Consider the following 14,032-nt stretch of genomic DNA (forward strand, 5'->3'; position numbering starts at 1 on the left):
AGATCGTATTCAAACGAACTTCTGTATTAGGCCGAAAATAACAGAACACAGGCGGGTTTAAATAACAGAAGAAAATTAATTCGTAATTGTCACGAATCCCTACGTAGATGGGTGTCAACAAAATACGTATAAAAGGATTTAGAAGTCAGTTTCGTCTATTGCAAGTGTGTTGTTGGAAGTAACTAACTGTTATTTTGATAACTAACTTGGCCACTTTTCCTAACGAGCCGCCCTTCTTTGCACTTTTTCGATGTCCTCCGTCAATCCTACCTGGTAAGGATCCCACACCGCGCACCAATATTCCAGCAGAGGACGGAGAAGTGTAATGTAGGCTGTCTCTTTAGTGGGTTTGTCGCATCTTCAAAGTATTCTGTCAACAAAGGGCAGTCTTTGTTTCGCCTTCCCCACAATATTATCTATGTGGTTATTCCAATTTAAGTTACTCGTAATTATAATTCCTAGGTATGTAGTCGAATTGACAGCCCCTAGATTTGTGCGATTTATCGTACTCCCAAAGTTTATCGGATTTCTTTAGTACCCATGAGGATGACCTCGCACTTTTCTTTGTTTAGTGCTAATTGCCACTCCTCGCACCATACAGAAATTCTCTCTAGATCATTTTGTAATTGGAATTAATCGTCTGATGATTTTACTAGACGGTAAATTACAGCGTCATCTGCAAACAATCTAACAGGGCTGTCAGATCATTTATATAAGTCAGGAACAGCGGAGGGCCTATGACACAAACTTGCGGAACGCCAGATATCGCTTCTGTTCTATTCGATGATTTACCGTCCAGCACTATGAACTGTGACCTCTCTGAGAGGAAATCACGAATCCAGTCACACAACTGAGAGGATACTCCATATGCACGCAATTTGATCAATAGTCGCTTGTGAGGAACGGTATCAAAAGCCTTCTGGAAATCTAAAGACATGGAATCGATCAGAGATCCCTTGTCGACAGCACTCATTACTTCATGGGAATGAAGAGATAGCTGCGTTGCACAAGAACGATTTTTTCTGAATCCGTGTTGGTTATGTATCAATAAGTCTTTTCTTCAAGGTGATTCATAATGTTCGAGTACAGTATATGCTCCAAAATCCTAATGCAAATTGAGGACAGTGATATGGGTCTGTAATTCAATGGGTTACTCCTATTTCCCTTCTTGAATATTAGTGTGACCTGTGCTACTTTCCATTCTTTAGGAACAGACGTTTCGTCATGTGAGCGGCTGTATATGATTGCTAAGAAAGGCGTTATTGTGTCTGCATACTCTGAGAGGAACCAGATTGGTATACCATCTGGACCGGAAGATTTGCCTGTCTTAAGTGATTTGAGTTGTTTCGCAACACCTATCTACTTTTATGACACTAATGTTAACAGCTTTTCTGGTTTCGAATTCTGGAATATTTACTTCGTCTTCTTTCGTGAAGGAATTACGGAAAACTTTATTTAGTAACTCCGCTTTAGTGGCACCATCATCGGTAAAATTTCCGTTGCTATCGCGCAGTGACGGTATTGACTGTTTTTTGCCACTGGTGTACTTTACATACGACCAGAATCTCTTGGGGTTTTCTACCATATTTTGAGACAATGTTTCATTGTGGAAACTATTAAAAGCATCTCGCATTGACGTCGGCACTAAATTTCGAGTTTCGTGAAACTTAGCCAGTCTTGGGGATTTTACGTTCTTCTGAATTTGGCGTGCTTTTTTCGTTGTTTCTGCAACAGTGTTCTGACGTGTTTTGTGGACCATGGTGGATCAGTCCCGTCGCTTATTAACTTATGCGGTATGAATCTATCTATTACTGTCGATACTGTATATTTGAATTTGAGCCATATCTGGCCTACACTTCACATAATTAGCTTGAAAGGAATGGAGACTCTCTCTTAGGAAGGCATCAAGCGAATTTTTATCTGCTGTTTTAAATAGATAAATTTTGCGTTTATTTTTAGTGGGGTTGGTTGATATGTTTTTGAACCTCGCTCCACGGGATTATTTGTGGCTAAGAGGTCAAGTGTGTTTTCGCAACCAGTTACAATTTTGTGAGCTCATGAACTAAATGTTCAAATTAATTCTCAGAGAAAGCATTTAGTGCAATTTCGGAAGATGTTTTCTGTTTACCAGGGCTTTGAACATGTATTTTCGCCAACAAATCGAGGGTAGATTGAAGTCTCCACCAATTATAACTGTATGAATGGGGTTCTTATTTGTAATGAGATTCAATTTTTCTTTGAAGCGTTCAGCTATTATATCATGTGAGTCGGGGAGTCGGTAGAAGGACTCAATTTTTATTTTAGTACTGCTGTTGAGTATAACCTTTACCCATAGTAATTCGCAGGAACTACCTATTTCAACTTCACTACAAGATAAACTACTACCAACAGGGAAAAACACCCCACCATCTACTTTATTTAATCTATCCTTTCTGAACACGGTTAGCGCCTCTGTAAAAATTTCGGCAGAATTTATTTCCAGCTTTAGCCAGCTTTCTGTTCCTATAACTATTTCGGCTTCAGTGCTTTCTATCAGCGCTTGAAGCTCTGGTACACAGCTACGACAATTTACAATACCGTCTGTTGCTTGGTCGATTCTCGTCGTTTCTTTTCCCTGTACCTTTTGAGACTGGAGCCCTTTTTGATTTTTCCCAAGACTGTCTGACCTAAAAAACCGCCCAGTCCAAGCCACACAGCCCCTGCGTCAATTAAAATTAGGCACATCTTACAATATTACCGTCTCTGTAGGTATATTTGTTTGTTACTGAACAAGAAAAATACGCTCTTCAGAACCTGTTAACGTTAGTTGTCGTTTTTGTTAGATACGAGAATCAAATTGTTATAAAATAGGCTGAGAACCCCGGCTGCACAAACACGTAATACGGTTTAACGAGCACTGCAGTAGAGCGTTCATTTCGTGTATTTCGATCTTTCTTCAGTTATGCGTATCGTTGCTGATACTATTGTTTCACAATAAAATACCATTATTGCACGTCTCAACCGACGCGAGTACTGTCATTCTTCTGCGAGTGTATCTTTTCTTCTGCAAGATATAGTTTACAGAACATGAATAAAATATTTATTCATTTTAAGTAAATGGAATTATTTATGAATATTTCTTGCGTATCATCTTTTCGTCTTTGTGAAGATTTTTTGTATATCATATTTCCTTAGTCGAAGGACAGGGTCGCCATATCTAGCTGAACCTCGCCGGGAGTCTCTGAGATATAATAACTTTTTATTTAGAACGCAGTTGGATGGAACCTGTTGCGACAGAAATAGTTTTGGTCCTAGCAGTGGACTGCTTTGCGGCGATATTGGAGAGAGGATCACATTGTGGCATTCAGTTTTACGGTACAGTTAAGAGTGGCAATAATCCATGATTCATTGACTAGTAACATTTACATGCCAGCTTGCGTCAGGAGAAGATACAACAGCTTCATGACACCCTCCCCAACCGAAGCACTGGATGCATCCAGATCAGACGTTGTGCAACGTCACGCTGATGAATGGGCTCACACTGCCAAGTTCTTTGTAAATCTGACATGACTTTGTAATCACTGAAATAACATCACATACTCTCTCAACCAATGAAGTCTCATTACATTTCCTCGTCCCCTTCTGGCTGCCTCACTTTCTGTGTCAGGAAATTTACGCATAATATACAGGGTGAGGAAAAATTCGCGCACCGTGATTCCTCACATACAGTACAAAAAGTCTCACAATTTCGTCCTGCGCGTATTTCGGGCAGTAAATGGACTTAAGGATCGCCAATCAGGCAACATTGTAATCACGTGTACTGTAACTATCTCTGTCAGGGGATAGTAATAGTGCTGTGCAGTTGACGCGGTAGACTTTTGGGTTAGCATGCAGCAGATCGAGGCTTCGATTCTGGGTCGTACATTATTTGTTTTTATTTGCTGAAAGTAGTCTCTGTGGTACGGTATCTGCGGTCTTAGTCGTCCTACAGCGATTACAGTAGGTCTTCTACAAAACATATGCAGTTACGTATTACGAACATAGAAATCGGAATACAATCGTTTTCATTTGTCAGCTTTTAAAGAAACCTTTTGCGTGTCGTGGACGCAAATTGTTTCGCACCACTGCATCTACTAGATTCCGAACTTGTTTTGTGTGTACCTCCATCCTGTGGTCCCATCGATTAGTACCAACTATTATTCTTGCCACGTTCAGGTCCATTAACACCGTTAGGACCTTATGTCACCAGTAGGGCTAGCAACGTGCTTTGCAAATAATTTCGGTGGCGCAATTTGGCGGAGGGTACTTAGAAAACAGATTTGGGATCTAGTAGGTGCAGTTGCGCGAAACAGTTTGCCTCCACGACGTGCAAAAGGCTACATTACAAGTTGACCAATGAAAATAATTGTACTTCCATTTTTGTGTCCGTAGTACGTAACTGCAGATGTTTTGTAAGGGGCACTGTAATCGCTGAATGACTGTTAAGACCAGATACCGTACCAAGCACACTACTTTTAGCAAACAGAAACAAAAAATATGCTTCAACTCAGAATCGAACCAACGACTTCCAGTATGCCAACCCAAAACACTATCCATTGCACGTCAGTGCTCTGTTTGCTGACAGAAGTAGTTACCGTACATGTGATTACAGTGTTGCCAGATTGCTAATCTTTAACGTCCATTGACTGCCCGAAATAGGCGCAGGGCGAAGTTTTGTGAGGGACAGTTTTATATGGCCAGATGTGAGGAATCGCGCTGCGAAGTCCGAGGGCGTGAATTTTTTGTCATCCTGTATATATGTGATATTCTTAAACGCATTTCTAAAGTGGCGAAGATTAGATGTTTAAATGAGCCTCTGATATTGAATTTTTTGGAAATATGTGAAAAAGTTAGGCAGGGGGAAGAAATTGGATGCGCCCTTTTTGAAGAAAAATCGGCCAAGTAATGTGTTATCTCTTCCTGCAACTATCATTAAAATGCCATATAATACATAACAGAAGACTTTGCGCACACAGTGCAATATGTAGTGCTCCTGGACGACATATCGATGTTATGCATCTGCGAAGAGTTAGGCTATGCTAGAAATATTAGACTATCAAGAATTCTATCTTAGCTACAGGCTAATGTATCATCTGTAATACAGCGTCTTGAGCAAAATGCTGTAAACAAATTAATATCTGTCTCCTGTATTGATAAGTTATCTTTGGATAGTTAACATCTGTTGAGTCATTTAGTAGTAATAACTATATTTTCCAAATAAGGAAACGTTTTCTTTAGCAAGTATTGCAACGTACTTTTTTTAAATCGAAAGCTATAGGGAAAGTCAGGTAATGTTACCAACAGATGCACTTGCCTATTATAAGTTTTGTTGTGATGGTAAGTAAGTTACCGTACATGCAATAACATCAGCTGCCCTCACGTGTCTGTCGATTTGGGTAACTGTAGATCGTGATGTGCACAGCGCGCTTCAAAGCTACTGATACGCGACTTGCTTTCTCTCGTCCCAAGCTGTCCCAACGCATGATGCATCGGCTTGTGCCATGTCCCTGCTGAACAGTGCGTACAGAGGAGCATGGGCAGGAGAACGCATCTATGTATCGTGGCACTGAAATAGCTATACATTATAAACTGTGTACATTATTCAACCAATAGTGTTGATCTTTGGATGTTTTAAGTCAACACTGTATTCATTACTTTCAGTCGTATCACTTAGCTCGCATCACCCAATGAAAGTACTTTCACAGATACGATAAAGGTCTAAAGTCAAAGAGTAAACAGCTTCTTCAAAGAGTAAATATTTTTCTCTGATTCGTTTAATATTCTTCAAATCAATCAGTATCTGCTCCCAGATACTTTCTAAAGGAGCCCATGTTCTTCCTGAGTTCAAGCAACAGACAGCGCTACTTTCGCTTTTATGACAGTACTACGGATAAAACTTGCAATTACGACATCCCTTTTTTTGGTGATGCGATTTTGATGCAATAAATCCCTTACGGTGCCCCAAGTTATGAATAAAATATCTGTGAAAACCCCATGAAAAAGGTTAGCTTGCTCAAACAAGCACATACGACTGGTTCGAATAAAATTTTAATCTAGATATCGTTTTCTCTTTGTGATCCGATTTTGATAAAATAATACCCTGCCCCAAGTCACCTTGAAAATTCGTCTGGTGGTTTTGGAGATCAGCGTGTTAAAACAGGGAAACAGATAGATACAACGATTTTAGATAAATCTTTAAATCACGAGAGTTTTTTCCCCTGATCCGATTTTGATGAAATGAAGCCTATTCGTTGCCCCAAGCTATTCTCATATTACCTCTGCAAACTATATAAAGTTCCTCTAGTAGTTTGGAGATTAGAGTGTTAAAACAGAGTCTGGAAACGCACGACCGCTACGGTCGCAGGTTCGAATCCTGCCTCGGGCATGGATGTGTGTGATGTCCTTAGGTTAGTTAGGTTTAAGTAGTTCTAAGTTCTAGGGGACTTATGACCACAGCAGTTGAGTCCCATAGTGCTCAGAGCCATTTGAACCATTTTATTTGGTTAAAACAGAAAAAACAGGCAGATAGACGGTTTTGGATAAAACCTAAAATCACAATATCTTACTTACGTGATATGATTTAGATGAAATGAAGCCTATACGGTAGCCCAAGCTATGCTCAAGTTATCTGCGTGAACCGCATGAAATGTTGTCTAGTAGTATTGGAGAAGCGTGTTCAAACAGACAGGCGCACACGACAGTTTTACAGATTTATTGTTAGCATATAATAGATTAAAAGAACCGAAAGGAAACAACAAGAATGGAACACCAAGAACGAAGTGCCCCAATTGTTAAAGATATTAAACAGGGATGTATTCTTTCGCCCCTTGTGTTCAATCTAAACCCCGAAGAAGCAATGACGGAAATAACAGCAATGTTCAGGAACGAGACTAAAATTGAGGGTGAGAGTATACCGGGAAACAAAAGAAGTGTTTGAGATGTGGAAAGTTGAAAATTTGGAGGACCTAAAATGTAGAAATCGTGGAGGTTATACACAAAATAAACGAGGAAAGGAATAAGTTGGCTAGAAAAAGATGCAGGACGATAGGACATCTATCAAGAAATCAGGGAATAATTTCCAGCAGTAGAGCGTAATAACTTGAGAAGAGGGCAGAAATACGAATATATCTAACAAATAATTAAAGACTTTAGATGTAATTGCTCCTGTGAGATGAAAAGTTTGGCGACTTATGACCACTGGGGTAATATATTACCAAAAATATTATTTTAATCGAACGCAGGACCAACAAGGACGGAAATGACAACTCATGTGGCTGGATAAGGATTACGGAAACAAGTCATATGGGAAGAGAATATTCATATGAATATTAAAAGTTGTTAAAGTAAGACTAATTTCTCAGTTCAGATAAATCCTTACCAGTGTACTTTCAGAATTATGTATTTCAAAAAAGGATACTGTAGTGAAACAAAAGGCTTTGCGTAAAGTATGAAGTCCTGCGTTACAGTTCTTAAAGCGCCTAAAACCTCACTTGAGTGAAATCTCACATGTGTTCCTTACTGAAACGGGTGTAGGAATATAGGAACGATTAAATCACCAGAACAGTAAACGTTACTAATAAGCAGAGACCGGATTATATACATCATAAGAATCTTAAAATATGCCTGTAAACATGCATGAAAAATGCTTAAAAATGTATGAAAAGTGTCGAAATATGCAGGACCAAATAATAAAAGAACATAATGAGGAAATTCCTAGGACAAAGAACTAAAGATGGTGTGCATTATCCGAAACCCAATGCAGAAATATATAAAAATATCTCCAAAATAACAGACACAATGCGCATGAGAAGAATCAAAATCATGGGGCATTTAGAAAGAGTGGACTCAAACAGGTTAACGCACAAAATTCATTTTTTAAAGAACAAAACTATAAGACCGAACTGGTAGAAACAGACGGAAAAAGACCTGAGAGAATTAGGGTCTCTAAATCTACATGAAAGAAATGAAATCAGAAAAATCACAAACGCACGGGGTTTGAGGAAGTAGAGAGAAAAACTAACCGACAAACGTGGTCTGGGCAACGAAAACTAGCCCATTCGTTGCGTGTGAAGGAATACTGGGCGAAAAGGAAGGCCAACCAATGTTGATTACGCGTGGTCCTAAGTGGTCCATCCGCGAAGAAGAAGAAGAAGAAGAAGAACGTGGTAGTTACTATGTACAGTATGTCAAACTCGAACCTGTGCATATCAATTACGAGGAAGAGCGCCGGCCACGCGAAAAATCGGTACATTTAGAACGCTGATATCATTTTCTGAATACTTTCTGGTAGTGGTTAGGAATGGGGCCTTTCTGGGATTATTTTCTAAAAATTCGCAAAATGGGGACGCGTACCGTGTTTCAAGAATTGTTCCTTCTCTGCTGTTGTTGTCGGCAAGAAGCAGATGCGATGCGAGTGAGTCATGGCGAAACAGTCGACATGTACAGGACCAACTTCGAGATATATCGCACGCAGAGGGGCCCGTTCAAAAAGTCCGTAATATTTTATTTAAAAAACATACTATCATGAATTTTTTTGAGCAGCATTAACTGTTAATTAGTGCCAAAACGTCACGTCATTTACAATTTATTTTACATTTTTCTACTATTGTAAACATAAACGACCATATACTGTTCCAAATGACCGGTAGTAAGATTGTGTCTTCGATCACGCAAAACATTTTTATTAGCAGAAAAGGACCGTTCTACATCAACTGAGGTAACTGGGTAGTATCTGAATTTGGGTGCTATGTTGGCACTTATGGTTTCTGGTAAAAGTTCACCCGTCCCATTAATAAAGCTATCAATTTGGCACAAGGATTCAAAGCCTGGGTTATTGTTTAAAATGTTTTCAAACTTTTCTTTAAATTTTCTTGGAAATACCTGCGGCAAGGAAGAGTTCACTAGAATAATTTTGTTCGTTAATGAATAGATTCATTCAGCGCCAAACCTTGAGTTTCAAGTTTTGTAATACTTGCAAGTATATGGGGAAAAATGCTTGCAAATCACAGAAATTTCTTTTTAATATCGGAATCATTAAAAGCTTCCTTGCACTGGCAAACTGCCAAAGCCTCTGAAATATGTAAGTCGTTTACTACCCCTCTAACGGCCTCGAAACGTTCATTGTAAAACAATACAACTACGACCTACGTATCCCAACGAGTTACCGCTGGTTCGGGAGGTAAAGGCACGTTTGGCAGTTTTCCTTTGCAGGTCTTGATGCGAGCAGGAGTCTTTAGAAGCACGTTCTTTATGTGGGAAATCAGTTTAAAGCACGTCAAATGAATCAAATTGGGATAAAATACTCGGAGAGCTTTTCCTGTTTTGATCATATAGGGAGCAACTTCAGCAATAAACATACACACCCTTTCATCTGCAGAAGATTCTGAAAATATTTTTCTGATATCCTCATTCACAAATCTTTCGATCGTAGAATGATTTACTTTTTCATGTTCTTTGCAGGCCGCTAAATAGGAAAAAGAATACTCTTCTTTTAAAGCACCAACGATTAAATTTGCAATGTAACGGCCACAAGTGTCTGCAGTTTCGTCGGCTGAAATCCAGATAATGCTCGCCTTGAGTTCACTGCGTATTTCTTACGTAAATTGTCGGTATGTAGTTTTTACGCAACGTTGATTCATCGAGTATATTTTGATTTAAGCAATATTTGCACAGGAAGCCCTTGAGGAGGGGGCTTGTAAGTTCGATTGCAATGAATGCTTCACATAGGTTCATGTTAAACCAATTTTTTTTTTGGTTACATTTGGGCAAATCCCTGCCACTGCAACTTGCTGTTGTCAGAAGTTGTTCTACATCTACATCTACATTCCGCGAGCCGCCTTACGGTGTGTGGCGGAGGGTACTTATTGTACCACTATCTGATCCCCCCTTCCCTGTTCCATTCACGAATTGTGCGTGGGAAGAACGACTGCTTGTAAGTCTCCGTATTTGCTCTAATTTCTCGGATCTTTTCGTTGTGATCATTACGCGAGATATATGTGGGCGGTAGTAATATGTTGCCCATCTCTTCCCGGAATGTGCTCTCTCGTAATTTCGATAATAAACCTCTCCGTATTGCGTAACGCCTTTCTTGAAGTGTCCGCCACTGGAGCTTGTTCAGCATCTCCGTAACGCTCTCGCGCTGACTAAATGTCCCCATGACGAATCGCGCTGCTTTTCGCTGGATCATGTCTATCTCTTCTATTAATCCAACCTGGTAAGGGTCCCATACTGATGAGCAATACTCAAGAATCGGACGAACAAGCGTTTTGTAAGCTACTTCTTTCGTCGATGAGTCACATTTTCTTAGAATTCTTCCTATGAATCTCAACCTGGCGCCTGCTTTTCCCACTATTTGTTTTATGTGATCATTCCACTTCAGATCGCTCCGGATAGTAACTCCTAAGTATTTTACGGTCGTTACCGCTTCCAATGATTTACCACCTATGGCATAATCGTACTGGAATGGATTTCTGCCCCTATGTATGCGCATTATATTACATTTATCTACGTTTAGGGAAAGCTGCCAGCTGTCGCACCATGCATTAATCCTCTGCAGGTCCTCCTGGAGTACGTACGAGTCTTCTGATGTTGCTACCTTCTTGTAGACAACCGTGTCATCTGCAAATAGCCTCACGGAGCTACCGATGTTGTCAACTAAGTCATTTATGTATATTGTAAACAATAAAGGTCCTATCACGCTTCCTTGCGGTACTCCCGAAATTACCTCTACATCTGCAGATTTTGAACCGTTAAGAATGACATGTTGTGTTCTTTCTTCTAGGAAATCCTGAATCCAATCACAAACCTGGTCCGATATTCCGTAAGCTCGTATTTTTTTCACTAAACGTAAGTGCGGAACCGTATCAAATGCCTTCCTGAAGTCCAGGAATACGGCATCAATCTGCTCGCCAGTGTCTACGGCACTGTGAATTTCTTGGGCAAATAGGGCGAGCTGAGTTTCACATGATCTCTGTTTGCGGAATCCATGTTGGTTATGAAGAAGGAGATTTGTATTATCTAAGAACGTCATAATACGAGAACACAAAACATGTTCCATTATTCTACAACAGATTGACGTAAGCGAAATAGGCCTATAATTATTCGCATCTGATTTATGACCCTTCTTGAAAATGGGAACGACCTGCGCTTTCTTCCAGTCGCTAGGTACTTTACGTTCTTCCAGCGATCTACGATAAATTGCTGATAGAAAGGGGGCAAGTTCTTTAGCATGATCACTGTAGAATCTTAAGGGTATCTCGTCTGGTCCGGATGCTTTTCCGCTACTAAGTGATAGCAGTTGTTTTTCAATTCCGATATCGTTTATTTCAATATTTTCCATTTTGGCGTCCGTGCGACGGCTGAAGTCAGGGACCGTGTTACGATTTTCCGCAGTGAAACAGTTTCGGAACACTGAATTCAGTATGTCTGCCTTTCTTCGGTCGTCCTCTGTTTCGGTGCCATCGTGGTCAACGAGTGACTGAATAGGGGATTTAGATCCGCTTACCGATTTTACATATGACCAAAACTTTTTAGGGTTCTTGTTTAGATTGTTTGCCAATGTTTTATGTTCGAATTCGTTGAATGCTTCTCTCATTGCTCTCTTTACGCTCTTTTTCGCTTCGTTCAGCTTTTCCTTATCAGCTATGATTCGACTACTCTTAAACCTATGATGAAGCTTTCTTTGTTTCCGTAGTACCTTTCGTACATGATTGTTATACCACGGTGGATCTTTCCCCTCGCTTTGGACCTTAGTCGGTACGAACTTATCTAAGGCGTACTGGACGATGTTTCTGAATTTTTTCCATTTTTGTTCCACATCCTCTTCCTCAGAAATGAACGTTTGATGGTGGTCACTCAGATATTCTGCGATTTGTGCCCTATCACTCTTGTTAAGCAAATATATTTTCCTTCCTTTCTTGGCATTTCTTATTACACTTGTAGTTATTGATGCAACCACTGACTTATGATCACTGATACCCTCTTCTACATTCACGGAGTCGAAAAGTTCCGGTCTATTTGTTGCTATGAGGTCTAAAACGTTAGCTTCACGAGCTTGTTGTGGTCCTTCCTTCTGCATTGCTCCGATATGAAGACTTGTCTTGAAATACTGTCTATTTTAAACCTTTTTTTACGCGAAACGTTTTTCTCTCAAACTCGACAATATAAAACAATTCCATCGTATGTAAATGTTCCGGGTGGTCAGGTATCCACGAAACGACGTTTCTTTTTCAGGGCGACATAGCGCCCAACACGTTACACACTACACGTCTTAAACACGTTCAACTGTGTACAAGTGAATAGAAAGCTGACCTGAAACAATAGATGTGCGACTAAAAGCTTGTGTAGTTTAATTTAATTGTTGACGACGCGTTACGGTCGGAGAAGACTGACAGGGGGCGCGAGCGCATGAGCATTGACCGTGTCTGCCTGTTCCTGTTCCTCTTTTGTAATGATTTGTCTAGGCAGTGGCCTCTCGATTAGCGACTGTACGCAGTTCCTAGGTCGCGGTGAATCTGTGAGACATGCAAACTAGATCGGGCTAGAGACCGCCCATCTAAATTATAAACATAGTGCGAAAATTTGCATCGTCACTAGTTTTTAGTTAAAATATACAATAACCTGTGAAAAGGAGCCAAATATGCAAATGAATATATAGCATGCAAATTCATATAATCAGGTTTCTAATAATAAGCAATAGAGTATACTGAGATGAAAAGCTATAAACGCGATTCGTATATGCTGTTATCCATCAAAAAGTTTATACGTCTTTTTACCACCAAAGTAAGCTGGTGATGTGTCAATTAAAACAATTATTAGGATCTGACTAAATCTTTTGTCTGCCTAAGCGTTTAACTAGTGGATAGTCGTTTTGTTGGCTACACGGTGTGGCAGAGATAAGCGAACTAGTGCGCTTGAGGCATGACGCAATACGCTTAGCGTTACAAAACGTAAACCACCGGTACCTGCAGAAATGTTTGCAGCCTCCGCGGACTAGTCTAGCTAGTCACTCAGTTGTGGCAGGTGGTCAGTTCACGCAGCGATGGGCATCGAGAAATACGAGGGACGCGTCGCACTGGTTACTGGCGCCAGCGCGGGCATCGGTGCTGCCATAGTGCAGGCGCTGCTGAAGCATGGACTCACCGTCGTGGGAATGGCCAGGAGGGTCGAAAAAGTTAAGGTAAGGACTCTCCAGCACTGTAATGTATTCGGGATAACACGCCTGTTATCAAGAAAGCATTTAAACGCACAATACACTACACTGAGGCCACTGCTAATTCATAGTAGGTAATTAGATCCAAGGTTCTTTAGCAGTAATATTAGCTGCAGTATTTACATATCTCATAAAAGGATTGGACGAACAGTGCTGTGATAAGAGAGTCGGGATGTAAGAAAGGCATGTAGCGAGTTCACAAAACGGAAGCATTCGCCCATGACGAACTTTGAGCAGAGGTTTCTCTTTTCATAATCTTTCGTGCAGAGTGCAACTATCGACATTTTTGAAATTTTTAGGGTGTCTTCTGTGCAGGACGGCTGTTTTAGATCTTCAGGTGATGTCGCGTACGAGCAATGCAGAATAGTAGTATCTATGATGTGAGTTTAGTGCACTGCGCATGTCACCAACATCAAACTAGCGTAACTACGTGACTTTCGTGAAACGCTGTTTTTTTACATTCTTCAGTAAGACCGAAAACTATTACTAGATTTTTCCCTGTTTTACATACATATTATTATTAACAATAGGAATAGAGAATAATTATACGTACCACAAAGGTATAATCACGGCTAACACGCTAGTGAAAGGCGCTTTATATGTTGAAAATGTAGCGAGACAATACGTAATTACGATTAATGATACTGCATGGTCTTACACTTACTACTGAAGTGCCAGATAAATTGGATAGTGTGGCAGCGTGCTATATCTCACCCCACTGTATGTTCTCTTGTAGCTAACGTATATATAAGAGAGTCATTTCCTCTGGATTATACGGATCTCCAAACTATTATGGTTATTTTA

The 14,032-nt window shown here is 40.2% G+C and overlaps 1 protein-coding gene across 1 annotated transcript in view; it reads left to right on the forward strand.

The window, feature by feature from the left end:
• The first annotated feature begins 13,048 nt into the window (after positions 1–13,048).
• LOC126151976 (dehydrogenase/reductase SDR family member 11-like) overlaps positions 13,049–14,032 on the forward strand; it is a 78,300-nt gene continuing 77,316 nt past the window's right edge. The window contains exon 1 of the mRNA XM_049915976.1: positions 13,049–13,195. Coding sequence (XP_049771933.1) covers positions 13,058–13,195 — 138 coding nt within the window. The 5' untranslated portion in view covers positions 13,049–13,057. The remainder of the gene's footprint in view (positions 13,196–14,032) is intronic.

The sequence above is a fragment of the Schistocerca cancellata genome, chromosome 2, assembly GCF_023864275.1.
Source record: "Schistocerca cancellata isolate TAMUIC-IGC-003103 chromosome 2, iqSchCanc2.1, whole genome shotgun sequence".
In the NCBI taxonomy this organism is placed as follows: domain Eukaryota; kingdom Metazoa; phylum Arthropoda; class Insecta; order Orthoptera; family Acrididae; genus Schistocerca; species Schistocerca cancellata.